Below are 24,795 nucleotides of genomic sequence, written 5' to 3'. Positions count from 1 at the left end.
AAAAGATCACAAGGAAGAGCAAACCCTAATCACCACTCCAATAAAACACCTGGGAGAAATGGCAAACAGCACACTTGCTCTCAGTAAACATCTGGAAGCCTTTGACTTCCAAACTTCTCCCCACCCATGCCCACAAGACTACTTATAGCAGTACACAGCGTGACCCACATACTGTGTGTGTGTGTGTGTGTGAGGGAACATGTGCCCCATAAAACAAACTATCAAAAAGATGCTGTTTACTCACCAGAGAAAGACTGCTGAGGCTCGCAACTCAACTCTCCAATGCCATTTCCATAGCAGTGACATCTGTAGTGGATTCCTTGAATGAGTTTGTCCCAGGACTCTCCAATCTGATAGAACACTCTAGTCTCTGGCTCCTGGCACTGATCTGGAAATAGAAATCGGAGTAAGACGGTCATTATCCAATCATTAGCTCGGTCATTTAAAGGAACAAGGCTAAAACTGCTAATCCTAAGGCTCCAATTTAGAGGAAGAGGCACTCTAATTGTTTCAAGAAAAGTTCATTTAAGCAAATGAAGACAAATTTCCCATTTCAGTTCTAATTGATGAAACCGTAGAAGTGGCTGGCTCACCAATAGCGTCACACTTCCAGCGTCCACGGCCTTGACCGAAACAGGTGCAGTTCATCATGTAGCCTTCCTCATGCTGCTTGGTGAAAGTCTGATTTACTTCGTAGGTCAAATTATCCACAATGCACTGGTCTGAAAGAAGAAAAGACATGCATATGTCCTACAATCTCATCACTTATCCTATAAACCCAGAGCTTTCAAACGAGAGATGAAAACGCTCACCTTTGATTTGGGAGTAGGCAATGCAGCTCCATTCTCCACGGCCATTGCCCACACACGTACAGCGCATCATGTGACCCAGAACGTCATGGCGTCTGTCCCACTGATCTCCCACACGATGCATCACACCCTCGCCAGTGGTACACACCTCCTCATGAGCTGGTGGAAACCGATCAACACTAGCATCAGTAAACAGCAGAAATATGTGTAATCATACACTTGTTGACATTATTCACAAACCTCCCGATTTAAATTCTCCTAAACTGTCCTTCGAAAAAAAAATGTAAGTCGGATCAGCCAATGAGACAAGAACATATATCTTTTTGTTTTGGAAGCACTTGAGGACTTTTCACAAGAACAACCCTCAAACTCCTTCAAAGAACAACATTAAAGGCCTGTTCACAAGATTTAAAAAATAAATAAATAAAGATAACTATATTTGCGTCCACACCAATGCACAATAACTTTCTGTTTCTTCTAAGCACAGCTGCAGTTTTGTCATCTGCCATTTTAAATGCATGCGCTCTTTAAAGCAGGATGGATTCTGATTAAAATTAAGAAGGATTTTTAAAACTATATCTGTATTGTTAGAGTTTTAATTATTATCCTTGGTGTGAACGGGCCAATGGGAACTTGAGGGAGTACATAAGCCAGTCACGACTTAGTACACAATGTAACTACATTTACATTTTACATTTAGTCATTTAGCAGACGCTTTTATCCAAAGCGACTTACAAATGAGAGCAATAGAAGCAGCTAGAGCAGTCAAGGGCAACAATATCAACAATATGCAAGTGCTGTAACAAGTCTCAGTTATCTAACACAAAACAGAATTTTTTTTATTTTTTATTTTTTTAAATAAATTAGACAGACAGACAATGAATAGAATGATAAGTGCTATTCTCGATCGGTCAGGTGTTGCTGGAAAAGATGTGTCTTTAGACGTTTTTTGAAAATGGCTACAGACTCGGCCGCACGAATTGAGATTGGCAGGTCATTCCACCAGGTGGGAACGGTCCAGGAAAAGGTCCGTGACAGCGATTTCATGCCTCTCTGGTATGGCACCACAAGGCGTCGTTCACTGGCAGAACGCAAGAACGCAGTACTTTGTCACTTATTGAGCAGTAGGCTAGCTGGAGCCGTTTACCTCCAGTCTTTGTGCTAAGCTAAGCTAGCGGTGTGTGCGTCAGACAGAGTTATGGCACTTACGGAGATGAGAATGGTATGTATGGACTTATCTAACTCTGGGTGATACGGTGAATAAGCTAAAGTCCCAAAAAGTCAGCATGTTCCTTTAAGTAAACACCAAAGTTAATCATTTAGCTTGAGGAAGAGACCAAATCCAGTTAATTGAATGAGTTTTTAAGCAATTAGGGGGTCAATTAGGGTCAAACAGCTAAAACTCAATTCTAATGACCATAGATCCATAAAGCTCAAGGCAGTTCCTCACAAACAGCTTCGTTGTTTTAACTGGGATATCGTTGAATGGTGTGTCTGATTAATAAATGAGGATGAGAGTGAGGAAATATCTCCATGGTTAAGAGTGGAGGAGGCTACACAGCTGCCCTGAAGAGCAGCCAGATATATATCCTTCACTGCCAGCCAGACTCTGGTAAAAAGCCAACCTCCCTCCGTCTGCAGCCCCACACAGCTGAGGGCCACGGCTATCATAGACGGACAGAAATGCGTGCTTAAACAATGGCTGCAGCTTCCAAAATACAAGTATTGAAAGTTCTTTTCCACATTTTGCACATTCAGTAAAGTAAGTCATATATTACACTGAAGAAAAAATAACAGTTAATGCATGACAATGGATCCTGTGTTGAGACAGAAATCCCTGCCCCCTACAAAACAAACACTACAGAGAAACACAAAGAGCAGCTCTGGTTTCAATCTATGTCAGATCACTGAATCCCACCCCTATCAATAAACTCCCCACGGTTCGCTTGGCTCTAACTGGCACCTTGGTGACAGAGACACCCATCAAAGCTCAGTCAGAAGGAGGTGTTTATGTAAATATGGCTGAATGGGTGCTGAGTGATCTTTTATTCCACGTAGTTAACATTCTCATCTTAACTGTTACCAGATCTCCTCCAACACAGACCACAAGGTAATTGAAAAAGCTGTGAGACGCATGTAATGACACTTATTTTATATATTCAGTCTGATATGCCTCAAGTAAGGAAAGGCATGGGACATGAACTGCAACGTTTCTCAATATATAAGAAGTTTAAGATAAAATGATTTGCCCAAGGCACGTTGTTAAGATCCAGGGCTGTGTTTCCCAAAAGCTTCGTAAGCCTAAATTCCACCAATGGTCTCTACGATCAACTTAGTTCACGATGCTTTTGAGAAACGCAGCCCAGGATAGTTACAGGACTAAAGTGCTTTCATAACATTATAGTTCTCCATCTTCTTATGTGCCAAGCTCAAGTCAAGTCCTAGCCCGTTACTCTCTCGCTCTACTCTCTCTCTGGCTCCAACATTTATTGCTAGTGTAAAACTGGCACTTACCTGCCATGGGACAGAAGCCAAACCGTTGCTCTCGGTCATAGTTATAAGTTGTGCCGCACCATTTCATGCTATCTCTCCTGCCGTCAGCGGTGCAGTCAGTGTAGTTACGGCCGTTGTAGAGGAACGGGAACTGACAGAGTGCACCATTGGAGTTTCCTCCTCTGGTTGTGACCATAACTGAAAATGAAGATATTTACCAGTGATAAACAGCAGCAGTTTCAAGGAAAAGTTTTGACTTCCAAAAAATGTATGACAAGGAAAATCCCCCCAAAAGATTGGGTTAAGTACCCTGCTCTTCTTTCTTTTTTTTTAAAGAAACGAATGCTTTAATTCAGCAAATATGCATTAAATGAATCAAAAGTGACAGTAAATTAATTTAATTTAATTTTTCGAATAAAAGGTTTTCAACATTGATAATAATAGCAATATTTCTTGAGCACCAAATTAGCGGTAGTGTATATAAACTCACCATGTTTGCTGGTACAGTAAGAGTACTTGTTGTCCTTCTCAAAGTCAGATGAGGTGCTGCACCAGAGCTGCCCCTCACCGCGTCCCTCGGACGTGCAGGAGTAGAATGTTTTCCCCATGAACACAAAAGGGAACACGCATGGCTGGCCATCTGAGCTCCCACCATACACCTGGGACTGGCTCTCTATGCGCACGCATTAAAAAAGAGAATGTAAAAAAAGAGATCCAAGCACATCTAAATGGCAGATTCAATCACATAAAACAGCAGACAAACCTGATGAATAAAGACACTAACCTGACTCTTCACAGCTGACGCCATTCCCCAAGCACGTACACATCATCTGTTTGCTGCCTTGGGTCTTCATCCACCGCATTCCCAGGGCGTAGGAAACACCTGCGTCTGTCAGACAGGATCCCTCCACAGGATGTTCAGGCACACCGTGTGGCTGGTACACCGCAGGTTGGACATTGGTCACCACACGAGACCCAGTACCTAGAGCACAAAATAACACATGGGGATACACATTTAGAGCCAGATTTACTAACAGCTTACGCTAGCACAAACCCTCTTTTGGCATTAAAAAACTACTGTCAAGATTTCCTAAAGACATGCAGTGCAAAATTAGTGGTGAAAAGGTGTGGGCAGAGTTATTTTTGCAGCTGACCTTATTGCATATGCATTTGTAGTTTCCCTTTCAGAAGCAAAATCATGTGCAGAAATTTCCACTCCCATGTGGGGTTTTTTTTTGGATTCGCTTTTTGACTGTAATTTGTCCTGTAAATTTGGCCCTTTCTCTACATCAGTGATTTTCAACCTCTAGGGGGCCACTGCAAACTACCAGGGGGTATCTCAATTTAGTTATATGAACATAATCTTACCTAAAATACTAAAAAATAAAGATATACAGCTCTCAAATTAAATATGTTGGACATTATGATGTTCGGAAAAGAAACATTTAATGCCACTGACATCCAACCTGAACCCTTGGCTCCATATTTGATTTGATTTGAAGCTGCTGTGGAGGGGAAGATCATCAGTGCACAATGATGCACAAAGCAACTGTATGATTTCAAAACACTTAAAATATAGGGCACATTTGAAATAGGCTGCTTTTATAGTGCATTTTTGTTTTTAGTGTTTGATCGTTTTTTTGGAGCTTGATAAATGTGGTCACAATGAACTGTAGAAAAGTGTTGTGTGACAAAAAAAACAGTATATGGGTTAGGAATAGTGAGAAAATTATTTATTTTTAGTGGACTAATGGGTAATGTGACACGAAGTACATCCATATTACTGAAATAAACACCTACAATAACGTAGTTACCAAAAAAGCCCTGTCTAGACACAGTATGGTTGTTGTGTTCATGCGTAAATCATATTGTGAATACTATTTTGAAGTGTTTTGCGTAATGACGTCTGTGTGTGGAAAACAGAAGTGAAATATCAAACAAGATGGATGAAGATTGCTACTCCTGTCTTGTGTGCTTTATTGCTTACTAACTCCTAGTCTCAGCCTCAGATGTTACGCTCACGGACCGTTGGCTGAACATCTGATGCATATGGCACACTTATCTGGAAACACTTCAGAAGTTTCAAACTCATCATCTGATTGGTTGAATTCTACAGGATGTCCGCTAGACGAGTGTGTTGCATTCTTTAACGGTCCACCTAGAAACAAATGCTGTGACGCCAAACTCCCTTGTGGGAAAAAGAACGCCGTCGTGTTTACAACTGTGACAATGAGCGCTTATCAGAATTAACTAAAGGCTGTATTTTCAAAAGTATATGAAGTTTGCAGCTCCATTGTTGTAGTAAACTTGCACAACGTTCTTGAATGAATAATTTATAGATGCACGCTGGTCTGTTATTGCAGGGACATCGACTTCACGCCCCTACACATGACGCAGAACAAAACGAACTATGATTGGATGCTTTACTTGTCAGTCAAACGTCTCTTGGGCGGTCCTCGGCCAATGAAAGCTGCGATAGAGTCCAGACCTTCTGCCGTCAGTCTGAAGGTCTGGCTATGCGAGACTAAATATCTCCTGACAGACACCACAGGTTTGTGTCGAGCCATAAGTTAGTGGTTCGAACAGGAGGGGTTGCATTGGTGCCGTGACCCGGATGAGAGTGAGGTTTAGGGGGGTGAGTGTAATGGAGGCCAGCTAGTAGTTGCTGTGCAAGTAAACCTCACTCCTCTGATCTCAAGAGACACTCTAGTGACTAACGCTAGAGGTAGCAGCCTTTAGCCTCCTTGTTAGAGCGTCCGACTCTCATGCCGGCGGACCCTGGTTCGAGACCCGCTTGGAGCGGTGCAGTTCGAACAGGAGGGGTTACATTAGCCACTGGTTACTTGATGAGAAAGAGATGAATTGTTGTTGCAACAAACGCTTTAAGAACTCATACAACTGTAGCAGCGGATGACTATTATTCTGTTGCGCGGAACTGAGGAAAAACTGATGACGGCACAGTTTAATATTTGTTTGACAAATCAGCAGAATGGGGCATTTTATTCCCGCCCGCATGTAAAGATCGAACATTAAAACTGTTTATTACTTTCTACACCTGAACGTAAAAACTAAAAATCAAGCAGAATTCTTATTTATCTTCTTTTTATGGAAAAAAGGGGAAAAAACGCTGTTTTCCAATTTTTCTATTTTCAATATTAAATAACGAAAAAAACCGAATGAACAAATGATACACAGATACACTTTTAGTTTTAATTTGAGTAATTTTGTTATGTCATTTTGTCATTTCTATTAGTTTTTTAATATATATATATATACAACAATATTTAATATATATATACATGTATATATATATATATATATATATATATATATATATATATATATATATATATATATATATATATATATATATATATATATATATATATATATATATATATATATATATATATATATATATATACTGTATATATATATATTTCAATGTAGGTTTCATTTATTTTATTTTCGATTTAGTTTCAGTACTTCAACTTAATTTCAGTTAGGCAAGATTTCTTTTTATTTTATTTTAATTTAAGGTTATTTATATTTTATTGCCGTAAATGTGAGGTTCTTACCCAGGCTAGTGGTGTGCAGTGATGCATGTCTCTCGCACTTCCACTCTCCGCGGCCATTTCCAGTACACAAACACTGTAGCACATGTCCGCGAGAATCTGTCTTGCTCCATGTGTCTCCGATCCGGTAAGAAGTGCGTGTGTCCTGGTCGTTACAGCGGTCTGTGATGGCACACACAATCATACAATGCAGATGTCTCTCATCAGAACCATGTTGCGGTTCTTCATCACTAACAAAAAAACTGGTTAAGCACTTCTGAGTTAACAACTTTTTAATAAAACACAGTAAAGTTAAAGTTTTTCCCTCTTCCACCCAGTTAAAAAGAGTTCTTGCGCTGATGCCAGAGGTTTTAAATGCACTTTGAGTGGATAATTAAAGTGAAATCCAGTTGGACAGATGGAAGATTGGGAAAGGGAGTTTTAGTGTGGTTTGGACTGTTCCACTATTCTAAAAGGGGTGGAGTTCTTACTTCTGGATGTGCATGTAATACGTCCACTTCCTTCCCCGAGGCAGGTGCAGTCTACCATCATCCAGCCTTGGTAGGGTTTCTCCCAGGTTTCACCAACCATGTAGGATGCGCCAGCTGCATTGTCGTAACAGCGCTCCGCTATCAAGCGAAAAAAATGGGTTTAATAATATGATGTTGTTAAAATTATAACTAATATAACATATTTAATTTCCTTTCCATCATGAACGAAACCACTGTAATTAATGTAAAGAGGCCATTAAATTACTTGATGATTGAAGATTATTTCCTGTGTCAACATATTTCATATTGAAACCGGAAACTTGGGTGGGACATATTGAATTGCTGATAGTTTGTGTCAGTGTTATGAACCATGATTTGCTATTTGCTACGTAGTATAAAGGCAAAAGACATTCTCATTCTAGAGAGCATTTGATTAGACAAAAATCTGTGTAGTGCAGGATGAGTCAGCAATTCTTTTGGTCTGTTTTCCCAAAAGTGAAAGTCAATTTTAAATGCACATATCTGCTAAAAGTAGTCTGCTAACAATGTTTAAAAGTATACTATCATATAAGCAAACATACAGAGACAAATCTTGATGGGGTCTTTAAATGCCAAAACTCACCAACAGGTTTGCAGGTCCACTCTCCTTTCCCGTTTCCCAAACAGACGCACTCCAGCATGTAGTCTCCAGTGTCATGGGGTCTCTTCCATGTGTCTCCAATCTTGTAGGAGTGCCCTCCCTCGTGACAGCGGTCTACAACAGAGTCCAAGTAGGTAAACAGCAGCACAACTCCCAAAACTGTAATTCCCAAAAGTGCGGTTAAGTACAGTGAAGGAAAGTTCCAGTCTACCCACTTGCAATGGTGCAACTGATTTTCCCTCTGCCAGAGCCAATGCAAGTGCAGTCCCAGATCATCCCATCCTTGGGCCTCTCATAAGTCTCTCCAACCCGATAGGAGCGAGAGTTTACTTTATCATAGCAGGTCTCCTCAGCTGGGAAAACACATGGACTTTGTTCTTCATACTATTCGGTACTTCAAACTTAACTTGTCATATGCTACACATATGGTTATTAATTCAAACTATTTATTCCAGTGCTGGGTCCCAAAGAATAAAACCAACGAAAAGGCACTCACCATCAGGTTTCGATTTACACTTTATACCAGAAACTCCATGACAAGTGCAGAGCAGTGTGTTACCCAGAAAACTGCGCTCCCACTGCTCTCCAACTCCATAAAGCTGACTATTTTCAACACAGCCATCTGCATACGACACAACAGAACCCTTCTGAGCTTTATCATCAAAAAACAACGATCACACAAATAAAAAACCGAATCACTAGTACATTTCCTAGCTTTTAATGAACACAAGTGTGCGTAAAATTGCCAATTTCAAAACAAAAATAAAATAAACAAATGGAGGACCTCATACCTTGGGACACGGATGACACCGAGTGTTCCTGAGCTTGTCTCCTATGTTTCCCCGTTCCTTTCGGCATACACTGCGCAGTGCAGACGAGCAAAGCCACTGCCAACGCCGTGCCCAACGGGCCACCGGACATTTTCACAGGTGAGATGAAACACAAGTAAACAAATAATTAACCCTTCCTTTCCTAGCAAGGGAGGTTCGAGGAGACGCAGTAGTACACTGGCTGCGAGATTCAGGGTCACTACAGCCTCTTTCAGTCTCCAAGTTCCCTCTGTGCGTTTCCCTCCCTGTGCGTCCTGCCCCTCCTGCTCTCACGCGCACCTCTGCGGAGAGCTCAGATGTGCGGAGCGCTTTTATTTGACCTCAACATTCCGCCCTGGAGGAGGAACTACCCCTGCACACGCGTAAGAGAGCGTCGACCAACCGTGCAGACAGACACCCAATCTGAAGCTCGATTTTTGCGCAAAAAGTTTAGGACGATAATGAATAATAATAGGACGATAATCTAACGCTTGCAAACAAGCACACTCGGTGCAGTGTACTCCACTTTTGTTTTTATGAATATTGTTAACCTAACACGCCAGAGTTCAATAATTACCCAAATCTGTCTGTTTGAGGAAACCTGTGACTGTACTAATCTAATAGAGATCATGCTACAGTTGGAGAGCATGAATGTCCAACGTCCCATTCACAGATGGTTCAGGGCTGCACCCATCTGAAACCAATTAGACAAACTCCTAACTTTAATAATACTTCCCTGGTGGTGAAATAAAGTCATTCTCAGTTTACTGTCACCCTTAAAAAGACATAACGATTGAAAGAAGACTTATAACACAGATGTAACTGGTAATTAAAAGACAAATAATTTCAGTTCTGGGTTTACATGGCAGTCACCAACATACTGAACGTTTTTAACCCTCAGAGACTCTATCGTTGACAATTTTTGTCCTCCTTAAAAGTGTTTTAGGAAAACATTTTGTAAATAGAAATGTAATATAGGCCCATATTTGTGTAAAGTCATGATTTGAAACCTTTTTTTTTTCTCAGAAAAAGAATTACAACATTGCAAAATTGCAACTGTGGGATCAGGGTTGCAAAATTGCTTTGACTTCATGGCTTTGACTTTGTTTAGATATTTTTCCACCAAGCTAGGAGGCTGAAATTTGAATATGTCCATCTAAGGCAACCCACTGACACTCTATAAAGTTTCAAGGCCTACATATTTCTACATCGCATGGATCCCTTGTAAAATACATTTAGAAGCCTACAGTACATCTGCTTTGACTTTTATAAATGTCCTCCCAGTATAAGGCTGAAACTCCAGTGTTGTCAATGATACAAAAACACCACTAGACCCATTGTTTTATGTTTGCTTCACTTCACAGATTAGTCTCAAATATTCACAGGCTGATATTTGGGGTGATGTAATCATTTCAATGGGTAAACACATTTGGAATCAAGAAAGAATGCATTACAGAACACTAAATATGTTCCAAACATGGTGTCAGTGCAGTGACCTTGCTGTGATTTAATATATAGGCAGTTTTGCTAGAGTGAGGGTCAATACAGTAACATAATGTTTTTCATTTGAACTTTTCTCTTACTCACAGCTTTATGGATCTATCGCGTCTGTATGTCTTATCTTTAAGGCATCTTGCAGGTCATTCATGTAAATGCAGGGCTGATGTCAACACCCTCTCATTTTAAAACTGTACCCCTCTCTCTCTCTCTATGAATGGAGATCACTGTGCTGACAGAGCTCCCATTTAAACATCATCAGACGTTTAGAAACTGCTTTCTGAGCTTTCCGTGTATGCAATAACCATACCACCATGTAGTTCAATTCTTTATATGATGAGATGAGACAGATTGCTGTTCAACAGATGATTCAGTGATTTCCAGGCCAGATGTTTGGTTTGACTCATGCTTTATTCTACATGTCTGTCTCCCCGCTGCTCCTCAGACTTTCTTTATCCTCCCCCTGAATGAATGTAATCTATGCTTATGAGCTGATATGCAAGATATCTCTCTCTTAATGGGCTTATAAAGACTTCTGTCCACAAAGTTTTAACGACATTTTGCTGCTCTTTAAACATCTCAGCTAATCCAGTTCTCCTTTGAATTTGGATGACTCTCTCAACATGTTGCTCTTGTGGTTTCCCAATGCAGCCCACATTGTCATTGATGGTCTGTATGAATCAGTTTTGATTTTCCCAAAATTTGCCTTTTAATGAGCACACGTTGAGGTTGGTCTTCCTGCGCTTTGGTTTCTCTGAGTGGCAAATATGTTCTTGTTTGGGATATTCTCATGGAAAGGAGAGAAGTTCCAAAGATGGAACCTAAAGCTGCTGCATCATGGAGGTGAACACACAAAGAGTGAACCCATGAGATCTGTCTCCTCTGTGAGCACATTTGGCTGCATTTGCTATGACTCAAGGAATGACTCAAAGCCAATGTTTTTGTGCATTGCTGCACAACAATATTCCAGAAACATCCCTAGTTCAGGAAAATGTTGACAGTTGACAGATGTGTTCAGGAAATACATTGAGTTCTCAAATAAAACTAGCAAGGAATTGTTCAAGGAGATATATAATGGTTCTGTGTCTAAGAGACAGTTTACAAAACAAAGTAAAAGTTGTAATGATAAAAGTAATATGTAACTTTAAATCTGTTAATTAGTTTAGATGAGTTAAGTGTAAGCTACCCATACCAAATATGGTCAAAAAAGTTTGGGGTTTGTAAGATGTTTTTGAAAGATGTTTCTTATGCTCACCAAGCCTGCAATTATTTGATCAAAAACACTGTGACAACAGTGATATTTTTACATTGCTGTTTTCTATTTCAAAATGGAATTTATTGGGCAAAGCTGAATTTTCAGCATCATTACGCCAGTCTTCATGATCCTTCAGAAATCATTCTAATACAGTTGTGCAGGGATGATGCATTTTTGCAGGCCAAAATCCAGAAAGAAGTTAGCATTTTAACTCTTCCGGTTTCATTGTCCTGAATTTAATGGCTGCATCTGAAATCGCATACTTCCCTACTATATAGGCGAAAAACAGTATGTGACAAAAAAAGTACGAATTCACAACACTCATAAAAGATTAGGCAAAAAGTACCTGGATGACCTACTGGTTCCGGCGAGATTCTGAAGTGTGCATACGATAGACACTTTACTATCCCATGAGGCCAAGGGAGAGGATTTATGAATGGCAGTGAAGCGACCTAACTCTCACTTGATAATGAGAACATGGCTAATATAGTAGCCCACATCCAGATTACATTCACACATTCATATAGAACATACTTTTTTAGCGGTCATGAAGTAATTACTTATTCAAAATAAGTACCTACTCAAGAGAATATCTGATCTGAGTTTTTTTAATAGGTTTTTGGTCAAATACTTGAAATAAGGTCTGTGAAGAACAAGCACAAGATATTTTCATGTGTTATTCTATTATATAAAATACATCAGTAATAACCACTTATGTTTTTTTTTGGCACTACAGAGGTTGTCTGGGACAATAAACATCATCAGCCGAACAGGTAAACTCATCGAGTCGCTTTCACAGCCTCGCTGTGTTTAATCACTCTCTTTTTTTCAAACTATTATAACTCAAACTTTCAGAGAAACTATTTTTAAACATAGACTGAAAGAGTTATCGGAAGCTTAGTGATGGTGATGGTGATGTTGGAGTCATGCAACCAGTTCATTTATAGCCTGTTAAGCTTTTGACCTGTGCCGATCACATTTACGCTCCAAAATTAATAAAAGTTGTGTTCATTTGTGAAGATTATCATGATGAACAAAACATGTAAGAATCATAAGCTTTTGTTTGGCCACAGACCTTATTTTCTGCAATAATACAAAAGCCATTGGAAGAGTCCTATTGGGATTTTTGTCGAGGTAATCAGGGTGATGCTAACTTCTGGACTGGCCTACAAAAATACGTCATCCCTGAACCCCTATAGGCCTATATGCTGATTTACTGCTCTAGAAACATTTCTTATTATTATCAATGTTGAAAACAGCTTAATATTTTTGTGGAAACCATGATACTTTTTTCAGGATTATTTGATGAATAGAAAGTTCGAAAAGAACAGCATTTATTTGAAATATAAATCCTTTGTAACAATATAAAATGTCTCCACTTTTGATCAATTTAAAGGGATAGTTCACCCAAAAACGAAATTTTTTATGTTTATCTGCTGACCCCAAGGGCATCCAAGATGTAGGTTCTTTGTTTCTTAGAACACAAATGAAGATTTTTAACTCCAACCGTTGCAGTGTGATAGTCGTATAAAGCATGTCAATGGGGATATTTTAGAGTATGAGAGTAAAAACACATAGACATACGAATCCTTATTAAACCATGCGGCTCATGGCGACACATTGATGTCTTAAGACATGAAACTATCGGTTTCTGCGAGAAAACGAACAGTATTTATGTTATTTTTTTTACCTCTTATCAGACGAATGTCATCTAGTATTCCCAGCACCATAACTTCCGGGGAATACGGTCAAAATACTAGCGTGATCAAAGATATATATACGTAGATGCCTCATTCGACCGATCCGAGCAGACACTAATGAAGATTCTATGTATATTCCTATGATTGCGCCGGTATTTTGCATGTATTTTGACCTTATTTCGCCGCAAGTGATGGCGCAGGCCGGGGACAGCTGATGCAGAGCCATAGAAAAAAATGAAATAAATGTTAAATATGGATATTTTTCTTACACAAATGCATCGATTTGCTTCAGAAGGCCTTTATTAACACACTGGAGCCGCGTGGAGCACGTTATTTGACAGACAGATGCATTTTTCATGGACTTCAAAAACAGAGCAACTATTACTGCTATTATTAGCCAGAACATTTTTAATATAACTCAGATTTTATTCGTCTGAAAGAAGAATGTCATATACACCTAGGATGACTTGAGGGTGAGAAAATCATGGGCTAATTTTCATTTTGGGGTGAACTATCCCTTTAATCCATCCTTGCTGAATAAGTAAAACTTTTTTTTTTGTGGTGACACATTAAAGAACAATGTTTCCCGAAGTCCCAATATAATTCATCTAATTTAATTAGATTAGATTAAAAACAACTTTTATCTGTCATTATGTGGCCTGTTATCTGTTTTACCACCTGTTTTGACAGACAGTTGAAGAAATATCCATCTTTGCCCAATTCTTCCTCATAAACAGAAACAGAAACTGTACTTTAATGCTTACTGCTCACACAGAAACATCTGCCGGGGGATAGTTCCAAGATGGCCACCAAGCGAACTGATGTGGCTTAAAGGGACAGGACTTTGGTAATGTCTAGTCTAAGCCCTTTTTAATCTCTACATCTCCGCTGCAGTGTATGACATCATCCTCCCAGAGGACAGGGGCGGGGTACAGCTGCAACCCCCATCAGTTTTACCCAGACATCACTAAACTCCTGCAACCCCCACAGAATCTACAAAAAACGTCTAACTGCTCCTTTCTGCCTCCAAACTTTATTGATTTTATGCCATCTGAAGTAGTTTGAACTCTGTTGTTGACTGAAGAGTGATGTGTGTGTATTATGTGCACTAATATAAAAGTTTCTGTTTGATCCTGAAATTTGTGCAGTTTTCCTCTTTAATAAAAAAAAAAAGCCAATCATAACACTTGTGTGGGACTGTTATTATCTATGGATCTGCAAGAAGTGCTCTCGATGACAAGGGGCAAAGGAAGCCACAAATTGATCAAATTACTTGCCAGAGGAAGTCGGTTAGAGGGGCGTTTGTTTATTTTAACAAACTGTCCATCATGCCAAAGACGCTTCTGTTCTGATGTCTGTATGTCACTCTGCATGTTTGTGTTCATGTGTGCTCACACATTTTTTACAGGTTTTTTTATTATAGAGCCACAGAGAGGTCAGAGGGTAAAGGTGAATAAATGCTCATGCTCTCGTCACGTCTCAGGGAACTAAAAGACACTTTACTTTTATCACCATGACAACCCAGATGTGCATTTAGTCAGTGATGTCTCAGAATTTCCTTTTCCATAGTCTGAAAGTCTGCACAGAGGACAGAGGTTATCCCTAGTTACAGCAAAACACACATAGAACTTCAGCGGCAGGAATGCTTACTAAGTTGTTGAGTCATTTTTATCTGCCATTGCAGATGGAAAACTCCTACAGAAAAGAAAGTGGCTGATGTTTGTGGGCGGAAGTTTGCACAATTTTTTTTTTCTTTTTACAACACTGTCCTACACTTCTAAAATGTGTGAGTCAGAAAAGAATCTGTTTGTGATTTGTAAATGATCTATGGCCTGCCCTTTCGTTCATTAACCCTCGTGTTCTGTTTGGATTACCGTCACTGTCCCTAGAGACCCCAATAATTAATTTGCAAATATAAGTTATAATACATTTAATCAGACATGTTTAAGCTTAGCCCTTTGCTATATCGCTAATGCAATTGTCAATAATGTGACTGCTATCCAATACAGGGCAGTGCAACTGGTACGACTCGCGCTTGTGAACGGACTGAGGGGGACCCCCTTCCCCCAGAAGGCGATCGCTAACAGGCCGACTGAGGGAGAACTCGCATTGGGCCCTGTCCCATGCTTAAGGGTATGTTATTTATGCCAGTTTAGGTTAAATTTCACCACAGCAACAACACATTGTGGCAAAATACAATAGAACTTAAAGGCACACTATGTAGTTTCTCGCCGCTAGAGGTCACCTATCCAAAACAAAGGCGTAGCTTGATGACGCCGAGATTGAGCGCGAAATCTTGGGAGTTGTTGTCTTCACCTCTCAGCTGGTGGAAAAGAATCAGGACGGGACGCGGGCAGAAATCATGTTCATGGAGGAGATTATTAACGTTACTGTAGTATGAAGCAGAGCAGGGCCGAGTGCTGTGGGAGCTGAACGAGGTCGCTGAAGCAATTGCTAGTGAGAGACGAGCGTGACACACGGATCGACAGCAGCATAACTTTTATTATGCCATAGTTGCTGCTTCAGCTTCTTCCTGTCAAGGGTATGTGGGGTAACGCAGCACTGTTTTATCATATTAGATATATATGAGTGTGTTGAAAATGATGTGATAACATTACTCTGTGTCCGCTCCGTGGCTGCTATGAGACACTCGTTGCACACTGCAGTAAGCTAGATCGATATTAGTTAGATATCATATTAATAAATGCTGGATGGTTTGTTTTGCTAAATGGCATGCAATTAATTTTAAAAAAACATATTGTATGACAGAGAAAATGCTGTATTACTGTACAATGATTAGTTAGTCTATACATGTCTCAGTTGTTCCCTTGTCTAATAAAACATAATATATTAAAGCGTCTTTGGAAATCGAGGGTAACGCAGGTATGATGTCATTGATAGACGACGCGCGGACACAGTCCGTGTCCTGGTTATTTCTCTGGATTTAAACATCCGTGGAAACATTTGGGATAATGTAAGTACACAAGTCAACAAAGTATATAACACTGTTAGTGGTTTTTGGATATTTGAATCGAAAAATCGAACATGTTGTGCCTTTAAAGGGATAGTTCACCCAAAAATGTAAATTAGCCCATGATTTACTCTCCCTCAAGTCATCCGAGGTGTATATGACATTCTTCTTTCAGACGAATAAAATCTGAGTTATATTAAAAATGTTCTGGCTAATCCAAGCATTATAATAGCAGTAATAGTTGCTCTGTTTTTGAAGTCCATGAAAAATGCATCTGTCCGTCAAATAACGTGCTCCACGCGGCTCCGGGGGGTTAATAAAGGTCTTCTGAAGTGAATCGATGCGTTTGTGTAAGAAAAATATCCGTATTTAAAAATGTATTTCATTTTTTTCTATGGCTCTGCATCAGCCGTCCTCGCGCCATCACTTCCGGCGAATAAGGTCAAAATACATGCTAAATACCGGTGCAATCATAGATATATACATAAATTCCTAATTAGTGCCTGCACGGATCGGTCGAATGAGGCATCTACGTATATATCTTTGATCGCGCTAATATTTTGACCTTATTCGCCGGAAGTTATGGTGCTGGGAAAACTAGATGACATTCGTCTGATAAGAAGTAAAAAAAATAACATAAATACTGTTCGGTTTCTTGAAGAAACTGATCGTTTCGAGTCTTAAGACATCAATTTGTCTCCATGAGCCGCATGGTTTAATATGGATTCGTATGTCTATGTGTTTTTACTCTCATTGCTCTCATACTCTAAAATATCCCCATTGACATGCTTTATACGACTATCACACTGCAACGGTTGGAGTTAAAAGCATTTGTGTTCTACTGAAGACTACATCTTGGATGCCCTGGGGGTCAGCAGATAAACATAAAATTTCGTTTTTGGGTGAACTATCCCTTTAAGATTGAAATCAAATAAAAACAAGGACTGCAATGTTGTACACGAATTCATTATAAATAATATTCAAAAATTATTAATATGATTTATTATTAACAAAAATTGTGAATAATAGTTACACATTATTAGTTATAAAAATGAATAGTAATAATAATGTATTACATTTATTATATTTTTTCTGGGAAATTTAAGACCTAAACAGAAGTGAATTAGAACAGAAGCAGCATGAAATGTTGATCCTCAGTTTTCATAGGATTAGGAAAAGTCAAAAAGTCTCAATGTGATCCTTTTGAGTATCAAAAAGCATCAGAAATGTTGGATTTGAACATAAACAGAGGCTTCAAATATGCTGTATTATATATTATGAATTTCTTACAAAAGAAAAGTTGCCCAACACAACTGTTCTGTTTTTAGGGGTGGAGTGAACAAACCACAAATGCAGTGTTTTGCAACAATGGAAATGTTTCGTGGAAAGAGGAATGGGCGGAGGGGAAAACTGCTCAAATGAGGCCAGGGTGAATCCAACAGAGCCCCTGCTGAGATGATAAGGTGACCCTTTATCCCTGATGAGAGGCGCCTTCACCACTGATCCCAATCTCATCCCAGACAGCCCTTTTTCACAATACAATGGCTGGTTATTTTGTCCTGGCAGATGATCTGATATAGACAGGTCACTATACCCGGCACTACACCTATACCTGTTTCCAGCTGCACTTAGTCCACCATTCCATCAGAGCTGCAAGCACAGCAATATGAAGTTCGAGAGGGAGGGAATCAGACTTTGGCTGTGTTCTCTCCTATCCTGTTTAATGAGTCTAAATCATCCGCAGATAAAAGCATGGGAGACCGTTCTTAGAGTGCATTACTCTGGACAGGCAGTAATGTTTGTCTATCTAAGGCATAAATCACACAATAACACTGATTAAGACGCTTGTTTCTTTTTTATCCTGGATTAACTTTAATATCTATCGCATATACGAGAACATCTTCACCTTATATAGTAATGTGCTAAATGTAAACTGACACATGGTTTAGATAAAAAACATTTTAGGAGAAGCATTTGAGCAAGGCACACTGAACACAGAAGTTGATATTACATACAGCAATAAATAATGACTCTTTCAAACTGTTATTTATATAGTTGAACTCAGGCTGCATGCGCTGTGTGTTTTGTGTGAGTTGCTGGTGCAAGTTGATCAATGGCAACTATGTATTAAAGCTGTGTTTAAAGCCCTAATAGGTGCCTAAGTACTTGTTTGCTTTAGATTTATGAGTTTTTGGACCTTTAAGGAAAACCTAATCTTGTTAGTTCCTGGCATGTAGTATGGAGAGTTCCTTAATATGTTTTTGTTTCTCAGACGTTTCCCAGAAGAGTACTGCTAGATATCCCTGTGGGTTGACTTTAAAGGATAGTGAGAAAGATGCATTTCAGGAAAACTGGCAAATATTGTAAAAGAAAAACAATGAGATTTTGAAACAGATAACAATAATTCAGTACAGACTCAGGCACACTAAACCCAATAAACTACACAAACCATTGAAATGAAGGATGTGCATGAGTGGAACTATTACACAGTGCCATAACTCAACCAATGTTATGTCATAGAACAGCGTCTGTGGGCAATTTGAGTGGAAACCCTGAGACATGGATAAACACCTGCACGTCATTCCAGATGGTGCTGCGGATCTGCAGCGCTAGTAATGAGAGAATTTCCTTGCACTGGAAAGCCAATAGTGTGGAGTGACAGGCATCAAAAGGAAAATGTGTGGAGTTCTTTATTGCTATGGCACTCTGAATCATTGCATTCCATCTTCAAAATGATTCTTTCACCACCCACTAGGGTTGGAAAGTTGGATGAAGCTCCCAGAAGGCATTTAATTCAAAATGACAAAAACATGGTTTATCTTGTCAATGAATCTCTCTGTGTCATTGTACAATAAGGGAATGACATCATGTTGTCAACTATCGTGGTGGGAGATAAATCATAAATCCCAGACTGAATCAGTATATCGTGTACACAAATCCGGGCACCGGACCCTGGCTCAAATTGGAACAGTGATTACTCAATTTCCGGTGACGGTTGTAGAACGTCACCGCCGGTATTAATCAACAAAAGACAGGACCTATATCTATTGGATATTATTTGTTATGCTGTGTAAACACATTGTTCTGTTATATATCCTTAAAACATATAAGCCAAATATTAATTATAATTTACAACTAGATGTGCTCACTACCTGTCTAGCAATGTGTGTTTATGCTAACATATAATAAAATCTTTTTCTATTGCGTGTCATTCTTGAGTTGCGTTTTATGCTTTGAGCTTCAGAAATGTTGCATCGATGCTCCCTGGTTTTTGCGGTGCATTGTGTGATTTTTCAGGGAGTGAAATGCACTGGAAGGATTTTGTGATTGAGACAGCCCTTAAAATGTCCGACTCCCTGATCAGTGTCCTGACTCCTGAATAGGGAGCTGATTGAGATGCACCCTATGCCTACTGTATTTCAGACCAGACTATGTGAGCAGCGGAGTGGAAGCAGTTGCCCTGGAATGAGAAGCAGGTGTTTGATAGACCGTCTGTTTTCTCTCGTTCCGTGCTAGAGTGGCATGATTACAGAATCTATGTCCTTCAGATGAGACGTTAAACCGAGGTCCTGACTCTCTGTGGTCATTAAAAATCCCAGGATGTCCTTCGATAAAGAGTAGGGGTGTAACCCCGGCATCCTGGCCAAATTTGCCCATTGGCCCCTGTCCATCATGGCCTCCTAATCATCCCCATATACAGATTGGCTTCATCACTCTGTCTCCTCTCCACCAATCAGCTGGTGTGTGGTGGGCGTTCTGGCGCAATATGGCTGCCGTCGCATCATCCAGGTGGATGCTGCACATTGGTGGTGGTTGAGGAGATTCCCCCTTCTATATGTAAAGCGCTTTGAGTGCCTAGAAAAGCGCTATATAAATGTAACTAATTAATATGTAACTCCACTCACATACGCTTTAAAGGGATAGAAAATTATCCCATAATTTTTACTCCCCCTCAAGCCATCCTAGGTGTATATGACATTCATCTTTCAGACATATTAATGGATTAGTTCACCCCAAAATGAACATTTTCTATTAATTTACTCACCACCATCTCATCCAAGATGTTCAGTCAAGATATTCAGTCAAAAAGAAATTAAGTTTTTTGAAGAAAACATTCCAGGATTTTTCATCATATAATACTTTTTAATTGCAACCAAAATGCTGAAGGTCCAAATCAATGCAGTTTCAAAGCGTTTCGATGGGCTCCAGAGGCTCTGTGTGATCCCAGATGAGGAATAGGGTCTTATCTAGCGAAACGATAGGTCATTTAAAAATAAAAATAAATACTTTTATACCTAAATTGTTCATCTTGCGCAGCTCTGCAAGGTGCTAAGGATGACGTAATCACGTCGGAAAGGTCACGCTAGACGTAGGCACAAGTACCGCCCTCGTGTTTACAAATTGGCTCATGTGAAGACTAATACAAACGCCCTGTAGCAAAAACACTCAATTTTAAACTTCAAAATCAATCCGAAATCGTTTTTTTTACCTTTTTTGCTACAGGTTGTTTGTATTAGTCTTCACATGAGCGCTTTGTAAACACGGGGGCGGTACTTCTGCCTACGTCTAGCGTGAACTTTCCGACATGATTACGTCCACCTTAGCACCTCGCAGAGCTGCGCAAGATGAACAATTTAGGTTTAAAAGTTTTTTTTTTTTTTTTTTAAATGACCTAATTTACTTTTATAATGGATTGATGCACTTTTTTGGGCTTCAAATTTTGGGCTGCCATTCACTGCCATTATAATGCTTGGATAAGCCAGGACATTTCTTTTATATAGCTCCGAATGTATTCGTCTGAAAGAAGAATGTCATATACACCTGGGATGGCTTGAGGGTGAGTAAATCATGGGGTAATTTTCATTTTTGGGTAAACTATCCCTTTAAGTTTGCTTGTTGCTTGGCGACACACAAAACATTTTGGCTTTTGGAATGGAATAGCTAAACTTTTTTTTTTTTAAACGTAGAATATATTGCCTTCTTGTTTAAGGAACTGTTGTATCTCAATCCTGTTGTTTTTCTGAAGAAAAAAAAAAGAAGCTATGAATCTATATCAGCTGAAAATAATGTTATAGCTTGAAAATACTTGTCCTTGCTTGGGCAAATCCCAGAATATGTGTGATTGTGTTTTTCAGTACCATTTAAACTTAATTTTTGCTGTGTTTTGCTATGCTCCGACTTATTAATCATTGTCATGTCACAACCTAATATAAACATATTCTCAGTGCTTTCCCAGGAGTGTAAACGTTGACTTCTAAAGTAGGCATGAACTGAAATTCATCAATCTATTTTATAAAAACATGTTATAGATCTTATTGTTTATTAATCATCTATGCATTAATTAATTTTTTTTTTGTGGTGGGGGGGGGGGTATCCTCGTATTTTTATAAATATGTCATGACTTGATCTTCTGCTGAAACGAATGACGTATTTTGCTGTTCTCCAATCATTGTGTCTTCTCAAACCCCGTCCCTTTCTTAAAATCGACAGCAAGCTCGCATTTGGATCTGCCTCCCTCCAATCAACAACTGATGGATAGAGCCAAACTAAATAAACAAACTATCCATATTCAACTGTGAGAGTATGAGAAAAGCAGCACTGAAAGATCTCCCCAAATTATGTTTAAAGTCATTTTGGGTCCTGTTACAGTGGTGCCATGTGGTAGTGGGTATGCTGTAAGGTCTTGCATATGCCAATAAATCATACAGAGACAATATGTTACATGTCATACCTTATAATAAATGTGTACCACCCAGTTTTTCACAGGTCTATCAAATAAGTATTTAAATACTTATTTTATAGTATAAATGATCTGTTGCACCACATGAGAGTTTTAGGGTTTAGCCTTGAAGACTGTTTCCCATTTGTTTGCACAAACTGAGGTCAAAATGACTGTTATTGGTATAAATTACATGTCATTGAATTCAGTGCATAGACACCCCTAAACACATTTGATTACAAATTCCATGGACCAATTTTGTGTACAATGCTGTGATATGTGATTAACTTTTAGTTTTTTTGTGTTTTAAATACCATATCTGTGAGATATCCAGTCATCATTGGTGTAACCGGCGATCTGTCTTGCCTGACATTAGGATCACCCAAGGCGGATGTTAATACCAGGTGTATACAGGGCCTAAGGGTCCTATGCTAACGGGCCCACCATGTCTACAAAGCAGCCTCACCCACCTGTCTGCAAGGCCTTACTTAAACCTTCTTCCTGTTTAATTTATTACATGTTTCGTAAGGTGCCTGCAGATGAAAGGCTCTGTTATGTTTTATCACCATGTGTTTGATGTGTGTGAGTGTGTAATACTGAGAAATGTTGAAAACAGACAATGCGCTAAAGTGTGGGTGCTTTCAGCAAATTCTTTAGTATTAAATTCAGGGGTGGTAGTGTGGTGTAGTGGTTAAAGGTCTGTTTTTATGCTTGAATCCTTCAATAGCAACCAATAACAATCGCCAGCATACTCTTAAAGGGATAAGCACCCAAAATTGAGTTGTGATTGTTTACGAACCCTCGTCATTCCACACTCTTAGAAGAAAATATTCTATATAGAACCTTAAAGGGTTTTGCCGGGTGCTTCATATATAGAACCTTTTAAGGCCAATTCACGCTGCAACGACAGACGCCAACAGCCACCAGATTTCAGCACGTCACTTCTCAGACATTCTAATTCTGATTCAGCATGTTCAATCGTTGAAAACAAGCTCTGACAGATGCTAACAGAGTAACACACTGATTCGACAAAACCCGGCAAAGTGTCTGTTGCCGCCTGTCGGTGTGAATTGGCATTTAGGGGTTCCCGATTGGATCCTTTTTGATGATGGTGATGATAATTTTTTGGATTTAGTTTTAAATATTTAATTGAATTAAGTAGCTCATAAACGTACTTTATCACTAGAAATAAAATTAATACACTGTATTACATGAAAGTTTTACGCAATTATTCGAAAGTTCTCCTTCACTGTAAAAAAATATTGTTAGTTTAACTTAAAAAAGTAAGTAACCTGGTTGCCTGGAGTTCATAGAAATAAATGTTTTTAGTTAATACAATGAAGGAAATTGGTTCAATAAATAGAAACTCAAAATATTATTGTATCTGAACCACATAAATATTTTTTTTTTGTGATAAATCATGAAAATTTGGCATGTTTCACTGCATTATTACAAATAAAACACAATTACGCAATATGCTTACAAAATCTTTTAATAATATTTGAATAAAGGGTGATGTCGATTCTCAAATGTTCATTGTATTAATAATTTTTTTTTATTTCAATGAACTCAACATTTTAAGGCAACCAGGTAACTTACTTTTTACATTTTTTTTTTACAGTGTTATATGGAACCTTTTTGGCATAAAAGGTTCTTTAAAATTCAGTCAAGAACAATAGGGTTCTATATAGAACCCATTTAACCTTTTTTAATAAGAGTGCAGTAACTTTCTTTCTTCTGTGGAGCACAAAAGAACATATTTTACACATTTTTAAATTTTAACTTTCATTGTATGGGGGGAAAAAGTATCAACATTATGTTCCACAGGAGAGAGAAAGTCATAAAGGTTTGGAACAACATGGAAAACTGAATATCTGGGCGAACTATGCTTTTAAGCCAGACACTTTAGGTTACTTCAAGGGATAGTTCACCCAAAAATTTAAATTCTGTCATCATTTACTCACCCTCATGTTGTTTAAAACCTGAATGTTGGTAATAACTGTTGACAGTAGCCATTGACTTCCATTGTAGAAAAAAAAATGGAAGTCAATGGCTACCGTTGCCAACATTCTTTAAAATATCGTAGAAGAAAGAAACTTATACAAGTTTGAAGGTGAGTAAATGAACTTTTTCATTTTGGGGTGAACTATAGCTTTCAGATTCTCACTGTCATAAGTGAGATGGAAGTGTCATCTAAATGACTTCTACCACTATAATCTTCCAAAATGAGGAGGACTGACATGTCTATAGCCCCTAAATTCTGATGACCAAAAAAAACCCACCCAACTGTAAAAAAGGAGAAGTGTTCGCAAATTTACTCACACAATTGTAACATTTACCATTAAATACGTATTGCTGTCATGGTTACAGTGAAATCAGCAACAGTCATTATGTCAAAGGGCTTGACACAACAGATGTTGTGGGTGTGTTTGCATTAACTGATTTTCCTAATTCCCTTAGTAAATCAGGCACTAAAACAACACAGATAACCTATTAGCAATGTCCCTTGAGCAAGCACTTGCTCCAGGGGTATTGTTCTTGTGATAAGAGTTTATTAGCAGGATTAGATTTACTTAAGTGAGTAAGACCAATGCATTTCTCAGTAAATGCATTCAGCTTTTGTGGTGTTCCATATCAAAATCATGCAAGCAAATGTGCAGTTTAGATAAACAATTCTATGGTCAGGAACTTCCACACTCTCTTGTGAGGGTTTAAAACTGGAATTAAATAAAAACACAAATAAAGAAGCTTCGTTTTAGGTTTGAAAAACAAATCTGGAAGTCGTAACTAGAAACCCACGGTAAAGCCAAAGAACACACATCTGAATGACCACAGAGCAATGACTGCAATCCAACAG

The 24,795-nt window shown here is 38.9% G+C and overlaps 1 protein-coding gene across 1 annotated transcript in view; it reads right to left on the bottom strand.

The window, feature by feature from the left end:
• fn1a (fibronectin 1a) overlaps positions 1-9,102 on the bottom strand; it is a 34,840-nt gene extending 25,738 nt beyond the window's left edge. Inside the window, exons 1-12 of the mRNA XM_079821950.1 lie at positions 8,779-9,102; positions 8,484-8,609; positions 8,203-8,340; positions 7,970-8,101; positions 7,348-7,485; positions 6,881-7,039; positions 4,087-4,284; positions 3,793-3,975; positions 3,324-3,500; positions 813-968; positions 594-722; positions 245-388 (exon numbers count right to left, since the gene is read on the bottom strand). Of these exons, the coding sequence (XP_079678076.1) occupies positions 245-388; positions 594-722; positions 813-968; positions 3,324-3,500; positions 3,793-3,975; positions 4,087-4,284; positions 6,881-7,039; positions 7,348-7,485; positions 7,970-8,101; positions 8,203-8,340; positions 8,484-8,609; positions 8,779-8,908 (1,810 nt within the window). The 5' untranslated portion in view covers positions 8,909-9,102. The remainder of the gene's footprint in view (positions 1-244; positions 389-593; positions 723-812; positions 969-3,323; positions 3,501-3,792; positions 3,976-4,086; positions 4,285-6,880; positions 7,040-7,347; positions 7,486-7,969; positions 8,102-8,202; positions 8,341-8,483; positions 8,610-8,778) is intronic.
• Between the last annotated feature and the right edge of the window lie 15,693 nt (positions 9,103-24,795).

The sequence above is a fragment of the Gobio gobio genome (assembly GCF_949357685.1).
Source record: "Gobio gobio genome assembly, chromosome: 7".
Classification (NCBI taxonomy): domain Eukaryota; kingdom Metazoa; phylum Chordata; class Actinopteri; order Cypriniformes; family Gobionidae; genus Gobio; species Gobio gobio.
This window is presented reverse-complemented; position numbering and strand designations above follow the sequence as displayed.